The sequence below is a fragment of the Stigmatopora argus genome, chromosome 1, assembly GCF_051989625.1.
Source record: "Stigmatopora argus isolate UIUO_Sarg chromosome 1, RoL_Sarg_1.0, whole genome shotgun sequence".
NCBI classification, from domain to species: Eukaryota; Metazoa; Chordata; class Actinopteri; order Syngnathiformes; family Syngnathidae; genus Stigmatopora; species Stigmatopora argus.
Genome location: NC_135387.1, coordinates 22,536,049 through 22,555,490, shown reverse-complemented (window position 1 = coordinate 22,555,490; position 19,442 = coordinate 22,536,049). Strand labels below are relative to the sequence as shown.

The 19,442-nt window shown below is 40.1% G+C and overlaps 2 protein-coding genes and 1 long non-coding RNA gene across 6 annotated transcripts; 1 reads left to right on the top strand and 2 right to left on the bottom strand.

The window, feature by feature from the left end:
• Window positions 1-175: 175 nt before the first annotated feature.
• On the top strand, window positions 176-2,671 carry rassf11 (Ras association domain family member 11). 2 transcript variants are annotated; one of them, XM_077608988.1, is made up of 4 exons: window positions 176-535; window positions 634-674; window positions 1,118-1,230; window positions 1,315-2,671. In XM_077608988.1, the coding sequence occupies exons 3-4, from the start codon at window positions 1,128-1,130 to the stop codon at window positions 2,580-2,582; spliced, it is 1,371 nt and encodes a 456-aa protein (XP_077465114.1). In that variant the 5' UTR covers window positions 176-535; window positions 634-674; window positions 1,118-1,127; the 3' UTR covers window positions 2,583-2,671. The 2 variants fall into 2 exon arrangements, with proteins under 2 accessions (XP_077465114.1, XP_077465107.1); XM_077608981.1 differs by lacking the exon at window positions 176-535 and having other exon boundaries at window positions 586-674.
• LOC144082135 (uncharacterized) lies at window positions 844-2,603 on the bottom strand. Its single transcript, XR_013303156.1, has 2 exons — window positions 1,786-2,603; window positions 844-1,694 (listed from the first exon to the last, which is right to left on the bottom strand). It is a non-coding gene; the product is annotated as an uncharacterized LOC144082135 (long non-coding RNA).
• Window positions 2,672-2,970: 299 nt separating the features above from the next.
• On the bottom strand, window positions 2,971-19,202 carry csde1 (cold shock domain containing E1, RNA-binding). 3 transcript variants are annotated; one of them, XM_077608873.1, is made up of 21 exons: window positions 19,070-19,202; window positions 15,388-16,079; window positions 14,210-14,460; window positions 11,993-12,191; window positions 11,739-11,905; window positions 10,698-10,784; window positions 9,602-9,699; window positions 9,427-9,508; window positions 8,864-8,992; window positions 8,650-8,775; window positions 8,343-8,558; window positions 8,140-8,280; window positions 7,880-8,044; window positions 6,739-6,846; window positions 6,298-6,476; window positions 6,098-6,210; window positions 5,895-6,014; window positions 5,640-5,818; window positions 5,391-5,554; window positions 5,162-5,294; window positions 2,971-4,253 (listed from the first exon to the last, which is right to left on the bottom strand). In XM_077608873.1, the coding sequence occupies exons 3-21, from the start codon at window positions 14,333-14,335 to the stop codon at window positions 4,206-4,208; spliced, it is 2,580 nt and encodes an 859-aa protein (XP_077464999.1). In that variant the 5' UTR covers window positions 14,336-14,460; window positions 15,388-16,079; window positions 19,070-19,202; the 3' UTR covers window positions 2,971-4,205. The 3 variants fall into 3 exon arrangements, with proteins under 3 accessions (XP_077464999.1, XP_077465006.1, XP_077465016.1); XM_077608880.1 differs by having other exon boundaries at window positions 11,796-11,905; XM_077608890.1 differs by lacking the exon at window positions 14,210-14,460.
• Between the last annotated feature and the right edge of the window lie 240 nt (window positions 19,203-19,442).

Sequence of the window (19,442 nt, the reverse complement as noted above, 5' to 3'; positions counted from 1 at the left end):
GGTTTGCAAGATGGGGATCTGCTGGACGTGGTTCACATGACAACATCGAGAAGATGCAAGGGTCAAAGTTGCTCCTATCAGGTTACCTTGCAACCCCAACCCGACCCCCTCGAATTAGTCAACAGCAGCTGTTCGTCCATACACTGGGTGGGTGTACTTGTTTTTAAAACATGATGAGTGGATGTCAAACGAATCAAGTATTACACTGGCTTTCCCCTGCGATTGGCTGGACACTGATTCTGGGTGTCCTCTGCCTGGTACCCATATTTGGCTGGGATAGGCTTCAGCACCCTTGTGAGGATAAGCAGTTGGGAAAATGAATGAATAAATATTTAGCTCTCCTAGTAAATGGACAACCAATCATAGCTAGGGGCAATTTAGTGTTCAACCATCCTACCATATGTTTTTGGAATGTGGGAGGATTTTTATATCTTAAGAACAAAATGAAGGAAAGTCAAGAAAAAATAATACAGGACATTTGCCATCAAGTTGTAAATGTCATAAACGTCACCATGCCAAAGGAGGCAAGAATTCAGTGAGTCAAATGGGTGGGATCAAACTACTTTTGGCTTGTTTAAGTGCCTTTGGGAGTTGAAATTAGTCTTAATTGAGCTGTTTTTTCCTCTTGAGCAGAACCCTCAGCTAAGCAGATAAGTCACACGCAGCACGAAACGGTAAGGTCCTTTTAAGATCATTTCTTTCCAAATGTTCTAGGGTGATTAAAAAAATAGGTTGTTTTCTGTGTTTTGGAGGATTTACGTATTTCTTATATTTCCCTTATTTTTTAGGCAAGGACACAGATCTCTCTAATCTCATTGCGGAAAAATCACATCTCACCATATATTCGTTTAATTTGATACTACCTTTTTACTTCAATCTAATTGTAGAATTAGAATGCAATTTTGACCAATCAATATAAGCTAAACTGATGGTAAGTGAATGAACAAACAATTGGAAGATGTCTTTGAGAGGCTTAAAATTGCTCCATTGTTTGTGAATTGCCTTGAAAATAAACAGTTAAACTGCACTCTATCATCCAATGTGTATGATGATTCGTTTGTATGATACCTACTTAATGACGTAATAGCCTATTTTTGCTCATTTGTATTTTTCTTAGATTGGACACGATGGAAATTAAAGTGACAGTGGATAATCTGCCACGTTTGGTTTGTGGAGTAACCGATGAGACAACATGCCAAGACGTGGTCACAGTGTTAGCTCAAGCCATAGGTAAGTGCTTACAAGTGGTGGGTTTACAATTATTTGATTGACAACTCTTCTTCCCCCCCCAAAAAAACCTCAATTTTCATTTAGGTCAACCTGGACGCTACATGTTACGCGAGAGGTTCAAAGACTTTGAGAGATGCATGTCTCCAGACGAGCGTCCCCTGGAGATGCTAAGAAAGTATGGGGAACACGCCAAAGAAGTCCAGCTCGCATTGTTCCACGGCGGTCCTTCGGTTTCTGACGAAATAAGCCGATCCAAAGCGGGTCGACGCCAAGCTTGTCCGCCATTAAGGAAGAAAGAAGCCAACGCGAGAGTTTGGCGTCGAAGCGGTTCTCTGAATCAGCATCGGCATAGTCTTCCGTTGTCCTGCTTGAAACGCGACACAGAACAGAACCAGGAACATCTGAAGAGACCCAAAAGAAAGTCCTTGACCTTCATGGAGGAGGCCTGGGAATGGCTGGAAAACCTGGGAAAAACACAGGTTTACAGCACCTCGTGTGATAAGGATAGCGGCAAGAGGAATGAAAAAAGCAAGCGAAGTTTTCTAAGTATCACACTTTCTGCTGGAAGAAAGAATCCACGTGACCAGAACCAAGTCCGGGGTCACAGGAAGTCCAAATCCGACTTGGATCATCAAACATCTTGCTGCATGGGAACTCAGCAGAAGGTCAAGGAAGACAGACATCCCAAGAAAACGCACGGGCATCAACTCGAAATCTCCAACAGTTGTGAGGATGAGTTCAATCACCTAAGAGAAACCATAATATGCCAGCTTAGTTACCTTCAAAAGATCCAAGTTGTGGTAGAGAAGGTAGACAATGAGATTTTAGAGCTAGAGGAAAAGGAACGGGCCAGAGAAGAGCAAAAGTTGATTGAATTAGAGCAAATAAGGTTCTGGGAGAATGAACTCAAGGTAGAGGAAGCATTTGAGAAAGATTTGCTGAATCACTTCCACGAAATGAAAGCTAAGGTTGTGGACTGCAAAGCCAAACTGGGGGATTACAAGAGCAAAATGGAAAAAATTGCCTTCCGTGGAGATCCAAATCTTTGCTCTAAAGAGGGCCAAGACGTTACAGAAGAGAGTCTGGCAAAGGAGACAATAAGTGGGGAGTTATTAGAGTCAGAAGTTGATGTAAATGGTGACAGGAAGTGGCCGCCCAGAAGAGCTGTCCACCCTCCTCCAGCAGCTGTTATTCCCCCTAGTCTGATAAAAACACGACGGCCCACCGGGCCAGCTGAGCTAAGGGAGTGGTGGGCCCGCTGGTCTGCACTCCAAAATGCCAAAACAAACCGGAAGGACACTAAGCTCCACCGCTCAGAGCTCACCGTCTATTTGGGCAGTACCAAAAATTAATCACGGGAGGTTTTTAAAAATTGTTAATTATGACGTGATACATTGTGAAACAGCTTGAGGACAATAAAGATATTTTTCACAACAGCAAACTATTTTTGTACTTTATGCACGAGTGTAAAATGATCAATATCACACTCATCCTGGTGAGGGTGCTGGAGCTTTACATAGCTGTTTAGATTATAAATGAGCAACTGGTTTTGTGGGATCTATTTAAAAGATTTAAGCCAAAATGTATTCTATAAATCTTATTTGCAAAAGGGCTTTAATTTACAAAATTCAATTTTGAGATCAATACAAGTATACATGCCATAGTTCAAATCTGATTGTTCACTCTTGGCTTACACATACTGCGATTTCATCAATATGATTAAAAAAAAAAAAAAAACACTTGGTTTTTCATAAAACTTTAATTTGCTTATTCATTCAAGACCATTAACAAACGTACATAAGAACCTTTGTACGCGGTTCAACTGAAACCCAGTGATCTCTGCAGACTGATTGATCCTCATTCTGTTCTTTATTTTATATTTTACTTAGTTTCTAATACCTTACTCTTTCCCCATAATTTTGTTCTTATATATGAAGTTTGACTTTAACTAAGGGAAGAAAAGCACACATTACATACAGTATTGTTCGACTCCCGGGTTTGGGATGCATAACATTATCTCTACTGAACGAGAGAGCCATCCAAAGATGGCTCTCTGTATTGGTGGCAGGCTGGGAAACAAACGAACCTTCTTAAGCCTCACCAACACTCTTCGCTTTGCTTGTAGTATTTCATTTTTTTTAATGATTATTTTAGGCACCTTGTTTTTCATAATAGACCGTGTTTCAATGGAAAAAGCAATAACGTGAGGAATTAGAAGAGAAAACAAAAATGCAGATATAACATGCCAATGGGAATTCTGCACCTGAGAGAAATTGCTTTAGTGGAGCTGGTGAATACCAAAAAAGTATCTAAAGGCTCCAGATTGGTAAAAGTAAACCCCATTAGACCCAGGAACACGCGTACACCCACACCATGCTTTCAAAAAGCTCTCAATTCAAGCATTTAAAAACTGCTCAAAAAAGCGAGCAGAGAAAAATCCTCGGTTGAAGCCCACACATGAGAATTATGATCCTCCTTATGGAGGGAACTTTGCTTTATGCATTTTGTAGGAAAGCATACAGTAGCAGAAATCTCACAATGAAACCATTTCAAGTGTCTATGTGTAAAGAAGCAAACAATAAAGGAGAAACAATATATGGAAAAAGTCACTCTAAGACATGCGCACACACCCATTCACTCCAACTAAACAAGTAGACACTTTACAGGTGCAGAATTCCAGACAAAGCTAATTCCATAACAATTGGGGGCACAGGTGGCCAAAATCTGGTTTAGAGGGACAAGGCCGTGTCCCACACACAGCTAGGACACATCACACATGCACACGCGCAGAGGTTTCATGTGCAATCATCAAGAACATCGTACGGCGGCGGAGGGCCGGGGGGTGAGGAAATGTGACTCGCATGAATTAAGCGGGCCAAATTGTTGGATTTTAAGCATCTCGTGCCATGTCGGCTTGACAAGGATATCCCCCGACCGAGCCCGTCCCTCCTCCTACCAGCACTAAACAGTATTGCTCAGTCAATGACACCAGGCTGGTGAGTCTTGCGTTCCACATTGAAGCCCTGTATGGGAAACAATTGATTGGTATGTTAGTGATCTGACATAACTGTATTTTCTATTTAAATAACACTCATGAAAGCCAATTGTCTTTCCATAAATGCCAATGTGTGCAAAATCTAATCTTTTTAATGTGGCATTCAAGTTTTATCCAAACCATTTGGTGATTCTTAATGATTCCATTGACTTTGATTTGCTTTGTACTTTGTGCTTTTGCTTTGTTGTTCTGCGGCCTTTGCGACTGTACTGTCTAACTTATAACTATGCCTTTTCTTGCTACTGTCACAATGAAATTTCCCCAATACGGGATGAATAAAGTTATCCAATCCAATCATGATGAAGATCGAGGGCTGATGTTCATTTAAAAGAAATTATTCTGATTCAAAAGTCATCTCCATCAGCGGCGGTTAAACAATTACAAATCAGTATTTTATCTCCCAAAAAGTTTCAAAACACTTTTTAAAAATAAATTCATTATTGCATTAAATAAGGCAGGGGTGTCAAACTCAGTCTGGTTTTCAGGCCAGATTAATGACCATTTGGACCCCAAAAAGTTAACTTTTTTTGGCACTATTGACGGCGCTAGATGTCCAATCAATTTTGACTGGGTGGGGCAAATTAACAAATTGTTCGTTGTCCTGATAATTTGAAAATCCTCCGATGAGCATCCACACCCAGTCTGAGATCACTTTACGTCACTTCCATTTTAGGGTACTACTTAAAGATCACTACCGGAAAATTCTGTGTCGAAAAAGAATTTAATTATGTACATTCAGTATGAATAGGCTACAAAGTGCTCCCCAGGCAGAACCAGCCAGCAGGCCGCATGTTCGATACCCCTGATCTAAGTACGGCGTGGCAACATATAAGTGGAGAGACCTTTGTGTATTCATGACTGTTAAGAGAAAAGTACCTTTGAATTGTCCGGACCACGTGGCTGTCTAACAATGACAAGACGAGGGGCGCTGGCGTCATCCAGCGTGATGCTCTTCAATCTGTTGACCAGACGGTCAGGACGTGGAGTCACTACCGGTTTCGGCCCTTCGCTGCAACGTCAGGGTCAAATGATACAATTTGAGATTCGTCTTTTTACAATGATCAGTGGATTGATTTGATTCCCAAAAGCCAAACATCGCTCTCACCTGACTCGGCGCACATTGCAGGCACTACATTTTCCTGTGCGTTGATTAAAGACGACGGAGAACTCCACTTCGTCCCCAGTCTGAAGCTCCAAGCCATCCTGCACTTCTTTGACGTGAAAGAAAAGCTTTTTGCTGTCGCCAACTTCGTACGTGATGAAACCAAACTGGGGGAAAACGCGTTAGTTTAAAAACATTTCCTCAGGCAAAACGCTGTCGTATCAATGAAAGGAATTTGAGCGAGATAGCAACCTGGTCTTTGACACACTCCACCAAGGCTAGGCGCTGAGGAACCACATTACAAGCCATCTTCTGTCCAGTATGGGATATTGTGCAAACCTGGAATTTCACTAGTTCACCTTTTTGCAGACAAACAACCTTGTCAGCCAAACCCATGATTCCAAAAGGATAACTCTGGCCCTTTCCTTCACCTGACACAACCGAGAGAAAATGAAATTAGTTTAGATCTTATGAGACACAAAAACAGAATCGAATTCAAAGACCCACCTTCTTCAATGACCTCAATCAGCCCTTGATATTCTTTCTGAGAGGGGTCCACACTGCGTATTGGACGGATGACTTTACCCCCGTTCACTGCTGTGCTAACATCATCGCCAATTCCATTCACTGAAAACCATGCATTTTACCATGTTTATTGAATGCTAGGACATTGACAATTGCTCCACCCCCAAAAAAGTGTAAACTCATACCAGCAGCTACTTTGGTGACCTTTTCAGCACTGACTTTGTTTGCTTTTCCCTTTGAGAGAGTATACTCCACTGTATCACCCAATTCAAGATTATCCAAGTCCCCACACATTTCACTGATGTTGAAGACAAATAACACACATTTTAACATATTTCACCCTTTGTTGGCAATTTCCAAATCAGAATTGAATTGAGAATTTTACCTATAGTGAAAAAAGATTTCCTGGTCGTGGTTTGCAGTCTCGATAAAGCCAAAGTTATCCTTCAGAGTGGCAATAAAACCTTGCAGTCGCTTGCCGCTGTTGGCATTACGGTTTAAGACTCTGATGGAAACTGCAGTCTGCTGGCCGCTTCTTTTCACCTCATTGATGGAGAACTCCACCTAGTGGTAAAAGGTGACTTTGCCATTAAACAAAAATGACTTACTGTAAGCCCTTTTAATGGGATTTTATGGGCTTTGTGTATTAGCAATAGTAATCATGTGATCTCACAGGCTAAATGCTAGCATTGAGTTTTACATGTTATACATAGCCAAGAATCTGGATGAATGACTAGTATTGTAGGTAAAAAAGAGCTAGTAAACTTTGGATTACAATATTCCAGTAACAATGTAAAATATCTCAAGTTATTTAGGTAGATGATACCTTGTCTCCAACCTGAGGGCGATATCCTCCCTCCAAGTCTTTAATGTGGTACATCACCGTGAGCTTCACTCCGCAGTCTTCATATGCAATAACTCCATCCTCAGGTTCCTACATCGTATAGAACGATAATAATTACATGCAAAGTAGAATATGTGCTTTGTATGACCATGAAGCGGGTAAGTAAGTGGCTACATGTATCATATGTCAATCAACATTACTTCTAAAATTTAAAAATAAATAAATAGAAATGAACCACATCAAAATTGCAAGTCAAGAGGATCATGACTTTAAAGTTTGTTAAAAATAATGCATGCATGTGAGACCTACATTCCTTAATTCCTCGGTTAAGTATAATGATAATGTAGGCATAGGTGATGAAAAATGTTATAGTAAAGCTCTCTTGTAATCTAACTATATCTTTCCCCAGTGAACAGGATTTATAAGGACCAACTGAACCGAAAATGTAATAAAAGTGTAGTATCGTGTTTTGGAACATGTAAACACAAAAAACGTTTAATTAAAAAGATAAAACATTATATGCATTTTCGTTACCTTCACCGGCATTAGAGGTTACCCCGTTCACCACCACTACATCGCCAAATGTTTAAAATATGTAGGATACAAAGTGGTCCCTCATGATATGAGCAGGGTTAGGGTCTTGGCATCCCGTGAGTGTGCGTATGAGCATCTCGCATCAATGGATAGCCATCAACGGCAGCCGATGAGTTAATATATTACTATTAGTTAAGTTTTATCATCAATAACTCATCAGTCATCCTTATTAAATTGATATTCCCCAAATCTCTAGCGGTTAATTGATGACCAGATGCATGCTGTCAGCTACAAACATCCAAAAAGATTCACATGACCTTCAGGGCAGCAAAGACTAACCTTGTCTACCAATTTACCCTTAAAAAGAGGAAAAAATATGTTTATCAAGAAAATAGTGATTTGGTGATTAATTAACTACATGCAGTGGGCCTGAGTCCTACCGTGTCCTTTTTCTAACCACAAGAAGAGGGAAGAGTAGGTGATCATTGAAAAAGAAAGCAAAAAAAGGTCAAAGAAAATCATAGACTCTGACTAACCCCTTTCAATCTAACATCAATTGCCCATATGTGTTCAAATTAATGAGGAGTACCTTTTCCTTGGCCTTGCTGGGACTCGCGTTTTTAGCAGTGCCCGACACGCCTTCCTTTTGCACAACCCCGATGAAGCGCTGCTCAGACTGGGTATGAAAGGACACGGTACCCTTGGGCAGTTTCTTGATGCGGACTGCATGGTTCCTTTGGGCGGAGAGCATATCCTTGCAAACACACGATCACGGGATTGAGTTACTTAGGTTCATTACAAACTGCACGCTAACGTCAAAGACAGCATTAAGGGGAAAATGTAGCATACAGGCACAACAGTAAACTCCACTTCATCAGAGATGTGCAGCTGGCTTTCTTCCAAGACTTCACTGAAGTGGAAAAACATCCGAGCATCACGATCCACACACTTAATGAATCCGAAACCATCACGTATAGCAGCAATCACCCCCTAAAATGAGACTCGAGGTTAGTTCATTGTCTTCATTTACTAGCCCGTTCTGTCTTGCTTACCATTTCCCGGGTCTCCTTGGTGACATCGAAAGAGTCTGGCAGGATGTCGATATTTGTAGCTCTCTCTAGCTTGTCTCTTCGGTCAGTGGAAATGTTGAATTGCACATGGTCGCCTTCCAGAAGAGTCACTTTTGATTTTGTGTCCTTTTCGCCAAACGGCATCTCTTTGTCAGTGAATCCAATTCGAGCACTGATACAGCCTGGGAGTGGGTCATTCTGTGCAGGCAGAAGAAGAATGAACAATGAAAATGAGGTGCTCTCTATCCAAGCAATTTCCCCAAAACGATTACACGATCGATCAGCTTGCCTGGTTTTTTGTGGGAACCTTGGGGATGACCTTACTGACTGTTCCCTCAAATTGTTCAATGCTTATATCTTCAAAGATGACAGTTCCTTGAGGGAGAAGTTTGACTTCTGTGGCAACCTCTTTACCCTATAGACACAACAACATGAGAAGTCAGAGAACAGTATTGAAGAATTGTGTACCTGTTCGATTGTGTAAAGAACTGAAAGACACTTACATTTCTGTCTTTGATTGTGAACTCTACATCATCTCCTGCCTGCAGAGCCTCGAGATCACCCTTATACTCACTGTAGTGAAAAAAGATCTCCTTCACCACATCAGCCCTCTCGATGAATCCAAAAGCCTCCTGAAATGAAAATAGAATGGTGAAATAAGACTCAACTATGTAAAAAAAAATATTGTCAACAGTTTACTAAAATTTAGACTTCCAGAAGACATCCGGGCAAAAGGGTTTCCATGTATCGAAAAACACAAACAATGTACGTAATGTTTTGGGAAAAAATGAATAAACAAACTACAAATTGTGTTGACTTAAACCATATACATTGGAAAAAACAATGTATTTCATCAAGTTTTAAACTGCAGGACCAACCATTTTGACAATTTGAGGATAGATTCAGTATATATCCAGTTGTCAAAGAATCTATTAAAAAAATATAATAAACAAATAAAACCTCAAACTAAGACAACCAGAGTATATTTGTTTTCAAGTCAGTGCTTCTCAAGGATGTTGTGAATTTTTTTTTAAACTAAACTTTATAACAAGTGACTATTTATTACCTTTGTAGCACACACGACTCCCTGGCACCTCATTTGCTTTTTTGTCACAAGTTGAATATTGCGAGCGCTGACTGCACCAGTACTGGAAAAATAGGAAAAGTAGTGGACAGTGTTCAAAGAGACTTGATTGCGCAAAGAAGCCGTTAGGTATAACAAAGAGAGCGCTCAAACTCACTGCTTGTTGGTCTCCATATAAAAGCTGACTTTGTCGCCAGTGTCCAGGTGGGTATTTCCTTCCACATCATCGGAAGTGTAGGTAAGATAGAACACTTCCTGTGAAAAACACACCCCTGGAAAGCTTTAATTAAACAGACAAAATGTGGAACGTCGCAACGCAAGTACAAAATCAAATTCAATGTCCAGATCTAAGTAACATTTGAACTGCCCAAAACGAAGAAGCTGACCAATAATCATTAGGGTAACTCATTTGGTAATAATATTAATACTTAGGAACAAAGAACTATATCAAATGGTGTAAATTATAATAAACAGGTGCCATTTGTCATAAGGCAGGTAAAGAGGAAAAGCAAATGGCAACTAGGGGTGGAGGATATCACCGCATTTACTCGCATATAAGCCGCACCCAAATTGCCTTAAAATCGTTTTTTTTACAATTTCTCGCATATAAGCCGCCCCGACTCACAATTTTCCATATATTCATGGTTTTAATAGGGAGTACAAATTTGTTACTTTGAAGGGAAAATCTTGAGAAAAATCATCAAACATGGTATTTCTGAGATACTGTATGAATCCAAAGAACATTATTAGGGTCAATATCATAAGGAATTAATAAATCCAGTAGTGGTTGTTTTCTTACTGCAAAACAGATAAGCAACAAATAGTAAATGTTAATTTGCCAACATTTACTGGTGAATAAAATAAAATAAAATAAAAGTATAGCAAGTCTTGTGCACATATAGGCCATACCCTTCCTTGATTTAGTCTTTCTTTTTTAGATACAAATACATCTTACATGCGAGAAAATACGGTAACTCACATTATACCTTGATATTGAAATTGAATTTAAGATGATGCTACTTTTGGCGACATGGCAATGAAAATGTAAATACCCCTTATTTAGACATGGCACCTGTGATTTATAGTCAGGTGCCACGTGTATATGGATGTTTTGTTAAATTTAGAAAAATGTGGGCAGTGTGGCTTACAGTCTGGTGCACATTATTGTCCGGAAATAGAGGCATGTCTTTTATATGTCAGAATTACCAGTAGCTTGGTTATGTTGATAACTCAGAAATAAACTGACACTTTACCCCATTTCTTTCATAACAAACACTTCCAGTTGGCACCTGGCCAGGTGCAGACTTCCCTTCTGTATTTCCAGGAATTGAAGAGACGACCTAGAGAAAATATGGAAAACGTTTAATAAACATCAATGACAATTTTAGCAATTTGAATCTAAAATTAAGGTGAAAACACAAAGACACAAAAAAAGTTCACTGCTACTTATAAAAATCACACTTAGTGAGACACAGGCACAGCACAGCAATCAGCTATTTAATTCAAACGGCTCTGATTATGAGGCATTACACAAAGAACAGGCTGCTCCTTACCATATTTCAATTCCAGTAGCGTAAATCATACCCAATCGAAAACACTCATCCTTCAAAGGCTTCTGTTATTTGAGATTTTATCAACCTTGTGTATAAATGTTTAATTTGAATAACTGACTTTATGGCCAATGGCCAGGCTTTTAACTGTTGACCTGTAAAAGCTTTGATGTGTGACCTTTCAAATGTGGCTCACATTGTCATGCCATTGTTTATTTTATGGGTTCTCATTCAATTACATGGAATGAGTTGCAAAGGGAGGCCAAGTCGTGTGCGTAATATTCACTAGAGTTGAACGACTCCTAAATTATCAAATACGAGTTGCTGTGGGCATTCGCACAAAATTACAAAGGTCTGGCGCATGACTGTTATTCTTCCAGTGCCAGACGAGGGAAAAATGCTAACAATGCTTACATAAACTACTTCTCCGCGTCTTAACATGTATAGCTGTATCATTATTTGACATTGGAGTTTGCGGACAGCATACTGCAGAGGTTTAATTGTACTCTGGAGGTACTCAATTATATTCGCAAGTGCTAAAATGCTATACAGCTGACACATTGTGGTTGTCAATCAATGTGCAAGTAGCTGTGCTGCGACTGTCTGTCTCTGTTTTCTGTCTTTTAATACAAAATTTGCAGGGGATGATCTCATGCACACCTTTAAAAAAACACTTGGAAATGAAACAGGGCTTTAGGGTTGAAAGACAAGGACAGAACCAAATATAAAACGGTGTTCCTTAACTGGATGAATATAACCATGCAGCACAGTAAAGGGATAGACGTGCAGGTCTGGCCCCACCTGGCCTGAAATACGCTCCTCTGGCAGCACCTCTGGCTTAATCTTAAGCAGCTTCACTGCTATGGGCTTGCCAGTGCGCCTGTCAGAGGACACCTCAAACTCAACATCATCTGCAGAGAACAGCAGGGGAGAATAACCATTTACTGCACCAAAAAATAAGCACGCAAGGAAAGTTGTGTTGGTTTAGTGGTCCTCACCTCCTATTTTGAGGTCCTGCAGGTTGCCATTGTACTGTGAACAGTGGAAAAAAAGACGACCCTGACGTTCAGAGCACTGGATGAAGCCGTATGAGGTCAGAAGCTTCTCTATTACACCCATCTCTCGAATGCCAGGACCGGCTCCATTAGCGTAAGCAGTGTGTCCATTGTTATGGAGCATCCCTGGGTCAAAACTCATCTGTGGAAAGGGAACACGTTTCATATATAAGACACAATTAACAAAAAAAGACACCAAATATTAAGTTTCCAGCACGCCTTGACCATAAAAAACTTGAAGATAACATGCACACTGCACACTTTAAATAAGGTGAAAGGAAAGGAAACAAAAGCGTGTCACATTTGGGCTGTCAGGGCAAAATGAGACAATCCATTGATAATTGAATTGCAGGACAATTCAAATTCGGCACGTTTGAAATAGGAAAGCATTGCATCACAGTTTTAGTAGTATACCCTATAGACAACTTTTCAATTTGTCATTGAAACCATTATACAGTAACAAATGCAATAAACTTCTGGTTTCAAATAAATCAGAGGTCCTGTATAGGCAGGCTCTGGTCCGGACCCAGATACATATGTGATTTTCATCAAGCCAAAACGTTCATCAGCTTAGTTACACAACCGCTTTACAAGTGATATGACTTTTGGGGTTTATAGTGTTGTCGTACAAGTGGGAACAAATAGTAGCATTCATTGGCTGACTCACTGGGCATGAATAAAACCCAAAAAGTTTTTTGACAGCATTTTGTAAATTTGACCGTGGTCGAAAGTTTCTAAGGAAACGACTTTCTAGTTACTGATGAGAATGAACAGTTTGTGTGGCATTTGATCACATTCAAATATTTTGGGATTGAAACACTGCATGCGGCGCATCCATCATAAAGTTCAAGACCTTGGTTATAAGACAGTCCTGAACTGAGCTGGTCTAGCTTTTAATGAAGTACCTCACAACTAAATCATGATTCAACGAGAAAATCCAGTAAAAACAAAATTACAGAACCAGTCCTTACGCCTTGGTTAAACATGGTTTAAAACGCCACACAATTTCCATGCTGTTATGAGAAATCACCTGAGACAAAGGTTTTAGAAGACTGTAAAAATCACCAAGAACACCCAGCATGCCCTCTTACTGATCTCTGGTATAAGGGAGTCCGCTTGTGTTTTTTACTTCCTGACTGGGGGTGGCAAGAGACTGAAGAGGATCGAGGAATAGACATGGGAGTGATAGAAGGGCCAGTGTTGCGATCCCCTGGGGGTTCAGAAGTACCTCTTTCCCTTTCTGACATTCTGGCTTGGGCTTGGCTAAGCTGTTGAAGAGGATTTATCATTAAAGCTACTTTTGGACAGACAATAAAACACAATGACTCAAAATCTCATCCTGTCAACCTTTCGCTGAAATAGTACCCTATTTTTCCTCTAAAACGTCATATGATGTCAATGAATACCAAAAGTGTGTGGGGAAAAATCCAATACAACAAGCATTTTTTTTTAAAAAGGGCCCCAACCAAGCTGCAATCATCACATCACTTCTGAGCATTTTTCCTACAACAATTGAATTAAAAAATAAAATCACCTCTAGTTAGTAAAATATTTCAAAACTAGGGTCCCACTACTGTAAGAATCAAATCAAAATAATAGCGCAAAATGCAGTACTACACATACAGTGGAGTGTGGTGGTAGGGTAGTGATGGGTTATGGGATAGGAAGGAGGGGGTCCAAGATCAGCCTCTTTTGTTGGTCCAGGAATGAATAACTTAGTCCCATGAATGGTACGGGGTCTCATTTCATTTTTGCTGTCCATTAAACATGTGGGCAAAATCAGTCTTCGGTGGCCACATGCCAGATATGTCACACATTCTTCATCTTGAATTGCGTACAATGATTTGCCGGCCTATAGACGAAAAAACCAAAGTTGGGCGTTGGGGTAGATTGACATTGGCGGCTAGCAAAGGGACTTCGGAAGGTTTACAAGTACTTTACTCTTCATGGCAGTCACCCTGGAACAATACCCCTGACAGAGGCTAGTCTCTGGAGCCCGGAGGGAAGGGGATGGAATGTTGAAGGCCTTTTACAGCAAAGAGATACGGTTGCAAGGCAGACTGATGGGCATTCGATGGCAAGGGTGGATGGGCAATTGATAATCGATGGGAGGGAAGACGATGGGGAGTTTTAGAAGTGTTGTGGCAAGGTGGAACTTACAGATCGGCCATATGGCGAAAGGCTGAGTCCGGCAGGGGAGGTGTTGCTCAGGTCAGCGCTAACAAACGTGGTGGGTGGCGATGCAGGCATGGTAAATTCAACAAAGCCTTTCCAGGGGCTGCCCATATTTTCCCATAAACTCAAATCCCACTTTTGTCGGTTTTGGATTAGTGTTTGTAATTTATTCCGAGTAGTTCCTGGACAGTAAATGATTAGTTCTAATGCCACCCCAATGATACACCGCTGGATATCTGCAGGGGGTGAAGAGAGGTACAAACAAGACGGGTGAGGCATAAAAGGTCAGCCGGTCAGTTTCACAATCAAGGTTGTGTGGCCTCTTCTCCCCTGACAGGACTGTGTACAGGATGTTAGCACTATATGTGGAAGGTGGTCTCTACCAAAGGCAAACTATTCTCTACTGCTAGCAATATTGCCTATAATATAAAAACCACGAGTGGCTCTTCACATTTTACAGATTACAGGCAGTCGTCAATTTACTAGCACACTTGGTTCCCGAAACACCGGTCATAATCCAATCTGGTCGTATATCGATCCATATTGTGGATACTGCACAATAAAGTTTAATATGCTGTATCATCTTAGAGCTATTTTGTTTTTTGTTCATCTTTAATTCATTATTTTTGAACAACTTTATATTCTTTTTGGGTATAGTACTATACTTTTCATTCTTATTAGGTAGAAGGCTTCGAAGAGAAAAATCGGTATTTCTTTTAGTCGTCATGTTGAGGTAGGGGTTAAAGGGCTAATATGGCATGACAACTGCCTGTACTAGGGTTCTAACAATTACACCAAGTGAAGAGATAAAACACAATTTATGAGGTATGGTGGATGGTTCAAAGGAAAATCCATTTAAGCAGGCATCACCTGAAAAAGGAAACACTGAGATAGCTTCCCGTGGTACAGAATTTTTAAGGGGAAACCCAACAATCCAGTACTTGTGAGGTGCTTTTTTTACCAACAGAGAAGCTTAATAGAAATACTGGTGGCCATTGTTATATTTGAAAAATGCTCAAATAAATGCACTTAATAAAGAAAAGACAAACACTAACCCTGTTTTTTTAACCTAATTAAAAATCCAGGGGAAATAAGAGAAATGAGGTCAAATGTGATGCATAACTAAACAAGTTATGCTGACCAGGAAATAAATTAAGACTGACCTTTTATGTCTTGTAAGGCAATTCCCACGTTCTTGATGACTAATCAGTTTCTGCAGATCTCTTCACGCACAGTACGACACAAACACACGCACATGCACACTTGTTACAGGCTTGTGGCACAAGTTGTAGATGCTTGCATCAAGCAAAAAGCAGAAAGAAATGCTGCGCAAAAAGGGGGGAAAAGAGACAAAATCTGGTAGAAAAACACGGCTTCCCAAAAAAAAAATGTTTGATGAAAACAGTGGGTGAGGAGAGCGGGTTTAAGAGTGGGGACTTATGGAAAATAAAATAAAATAGCAGACAGCAGCTCACTCTACACCCCAGTGTTGAGTTGGTGGTGTGGTGAGGATGAGAGCTATGAGCAGCGTTGGGACGTGTGCTTTGTCAAAGCTGTTGAGTAGGCACAAACTTCTGGTTTCAGATCAGTTGTCGTCTTCCCACAATTGATTTGGGTGTAGAATTGCTTCTTTTCTGCTTGTGTAGACTGCCTGGTGTTGGTTTTTTGGTCAATTCAGGATTTGGTTGCTTATGTTGTTTGAAACCCTTGAAATGATCGTAGATCCAACGAGTCTTGGAAGTTGCAACGTTGCTTGTTTTGCTTTGGAAGTTTCTCTTCGGTTTCTTTCTTACGATCTGAACTTTGAAGCAGTTGCGGATGGTACAAAAAAAATTCAGTCCCGTTTTACTTCATACTGTTGGGGAGAAGCACAATGATACATTAATAGGTATGCTACATTAGCATTTTAAAGACAATAAATCAAAGGATTACAAACAATGTACCAGCATTATAAATTAAAATTTCCATCAAAATGGAGAAATTAACTCTATCAAATGTTGATCATTTGTTTAATCAATGTATGATACTTATGAGGTATCACTACCCCCAGTGTTAACGTTTTTGAAAATATTACCTCTGTACACTCCGCTTCAAAAGATAAGTTTCCAAAAAAGTAAGGCGTTGTCTTAAAATGCTATAAGACACAGCTAAATTGCACTTATTGACTATTTTGATGAAATTGCATTTTTCATTTGTCTGACAAATATGATGTTTAGGTAATTTTATCCCGTTTGTCATTTGAATACAGATGAAAATTGTACTCGTTTCGAGCAGAAACATAAAACCAAGTAACTTAACGGTTACCCAAGCTACCCAAAAATGTGAACAAGAGTCAGGACCTTTGTTAATCAACTACAATTGTAAGAGTTTGGTCACCCAGAGTATGCCCATTCTATTTCATTCAAAGGGGATGTGCCTTTGCGTGTTTTGGTAAGCCTGACTCATGACACGAAAATAAGTTCTCCCCAAATGCCCATGAATGCATCAGACTAGTAAGAGCACAGCGAGAAGCCTGGGGCAAGTGTTACATGCATACCTTTCGTTTAGATCTTGATATTTATGGCTCTGTTCCTCGAATGTGATCTAGAGCTGCAGTTACGAACACAACCATTTTTTTGGCATACTCAAGAGATGGTATTCAGTGATAAATTACATTGGGGCCCAACTAACAGTTAAAGAATTGCATCTGTGAGTTAGACATTGAAACTTGACCTAAATACTGTACACAGCTTTAAAAACAAGAGGCAAAGGATAGGTTGTTTTTCATTTGTCTGTGATGCAATATCTTCCATTGCGACTGCATGGACGAACTGTACTTTCTTTACCAAACTAAGTAGAGCACAAGATCATAACCCATAATTGAGAGCTCTGCGTACTCTCATTTCATTAAATAGACATTCAATCCATTTGAACTGAGAAGACTGACAGTGAAGGAACCGATTTTCTATCAACGTCAAATGCAGCCAACGAGTTAATATGGCTGTTAGAACTAGGGGTGTAACAATATATAGATATGGTGATATATCACGATTGTTTTTATCCCAACAGGTTATCGATATCCTCCCATCAAGAATCAATACCGTTTTACAAAGATGCCACCGTTTAATCAAGGGACCAACAGGTTAACTAGAGCGTCTACCACTAGTGACTAGACCAAAATTTTCTGTCAATGAGGAAGATTGCTGTATGTAAAAGGGATCTTTTATAAAGCAGTTTGCGTGTTCAAAAAAAGAACTGACGCATGCTCATATTGCGATGGTGGTATACAGACAATATATCGTGCAGCCCTACATCGTCTTCGAGAAACATTTTTTTTAAATTGATCGCGACACCAATTGTTTATTTTTCTATTTAGAAAGAGCTTATTTTACTCTTTGAAAGGATCATAGAAAATGGTAGGTACTTGACCCATGTATCGATAATTATTTTATCGCCATATGGTCAGATAATCATTGTGAACAATGTATCACAAATTATTTTTATATGGGGGAAAGTGACTCCCGAAATCATTATGTAGAGCAACAAGGAATATGTTTATGTTTGACCACATTTTACATACTGACAATTTTGGGGGGGATAAGTCTACAGTGCTGCCCTCAATTATTTACAAAGTAGTCCTACACAAAAAAGCACGCAAATTTACTTCAATGTTAGAAAGGGATAGGGCAAATGTCAACGTTTTTAAGACAGGCAAAAAAGTTTAACCGTGTATCTGAAAGCCTGCCTGAGCAGTTTATGATGGGACTAGATTGACACACAAAAAATCTATTAATTATATGTAATAGTAATCCAGTGCTAAGAGCCTGACAACATTCAAAGGGCCCACGCGTGCTCCAGGAAAACAAACCCTCTGACAGGAGTCGCCATGTGACTTCTCAGCAGTCCGCCATACTCAGCTGGACTTGCTGAAGTGAAGGCCTGACCAAACACGTCGCAACACAACCACAGCGACCAAAAGCGCCACAGCTGTGCTGTCGCGTGAAAAGAAAGAAATGTGTCCCACATTAAACGCCATTTCTCCCAGTAAGATCGGTGTTAGTGATTGTCGCTCTCGTGCATTAGTGTGCTATTTCAATGACCTTGTCCGGTCGCGCACATTAGCATTTAGCTAACAATTTGGTGGTCGTGTCCAGGGCGTTACCAATCGATCAACGCGGTAGTGGTACATCATCCCACAATAAGTTTGTTACGGGCCGGATGCGCTTGTTTACGGCGTCCGAAAGTATCAGGTTGTCGCCAAGCACACTCAACCGGGTCGTACAAGGGAAATAAGATAATCCAGTTTCGGATTAATATTAACTTCACGATGGAGGATCCGTTCTAGCACAACAGCACTTCACCTAAAAAAGATCACTTTTGAACATCAAGTGCGTGAGATGCATGCTTAAAACCCCATAAATTTAAGACTTTTACTCATCTCCGGTTAATAAAAAGCTAGTCGCACGAGGATCGGACAACAAAGAAGCCGCGATTGGAACACGAGATCGCTTTAATGTATTGTACTCGCAATGTTTTTGAATGACAAGGACTCAAAAATAACAACTACATACGAGTTGTGTCACTACAATATTTTGATGACCAATAATAGTCACCAGCGGGGATTTTGTTAGGCCGTACCCGGTGCTAGTTGCTAAAGCTACAGAGCAATGCTAAACTGGTGGGTCCGTGTGTGGGGTGGTGATTTATGCTGAGGGTGAAACGTCGGCTCCGATCAAGGCCCCACAAGATCGGCCAAAAACATTCTATTTCGAAGTCACCAGCACAACAAGGTATATCTACTCAGAGCACATGTCCATAAATGTGTTCGAGTCCAGTAATTGACCATAAATATTAATAAAAACTCACCCCAACAGCTTTCAGCACTGTCACCAGCGCCGCTAGAAGCAGCACGGCACATTACGTAGTGAATTTTACGGCTGCTCTCGCGATACTTGCCCAAAGTTCAGCAACCAAAGAGTGTAAAATTGAAATAGAGAAATTCTTACCCTACATGTTGTTGTTGTTTTTACGCATTCAGTACTTCCGTAATTATTAAGCGTCAAGCATATTATATTACTTTAAAATGATCACATTATAAATTACACATTTTTAATCAGATTTGAAAATTCAGTTTAAATGGCCTTTTGTTTATTTGTATTCGTTTTTAGTCGCAAATGATTTTGAAATTTTGTTTGAAATGTCTTCTTACTACATTTTATCTTCTATCGCATAATTTTAT

Coding starts and splice junctions, on each gene's coding strand:
- rassf11 (XM_077608988.1), top strand. CDS start 1,128: ATGGAAATTAAAGTGACAGTGGATAATCTGCCACGTTTGGTTTGTGGA. Junction 1,231..1,314: donor AGTGTTAGCTCAAGCCATAG/GTAAGTGCTTAC, acceptor ATTTTCATTTAG/GTCAACCTGGACGCTACATG.
- csde1 (XM_077608873.1), bottom strand. CDS start 14,335: ATGGGCAGCCCCTGGAAAGGCTTTGTTGAATTTACCATGCCTGCATCG. Junction 6,847..7,879: donor CCAGCAAGGCCAAGGAAAAG/GTACTCCTCATT, acceptor TATACGATGTAG/GAACCTGAGGATGGAGTTAT. Junction 6,015..6,097: donor GGTCACCAAAGTAGCTGCTG/GTATGAGTTTAC, acceptor CATGGTTTTCAG/TGAATGGAATTGGCGATGAT.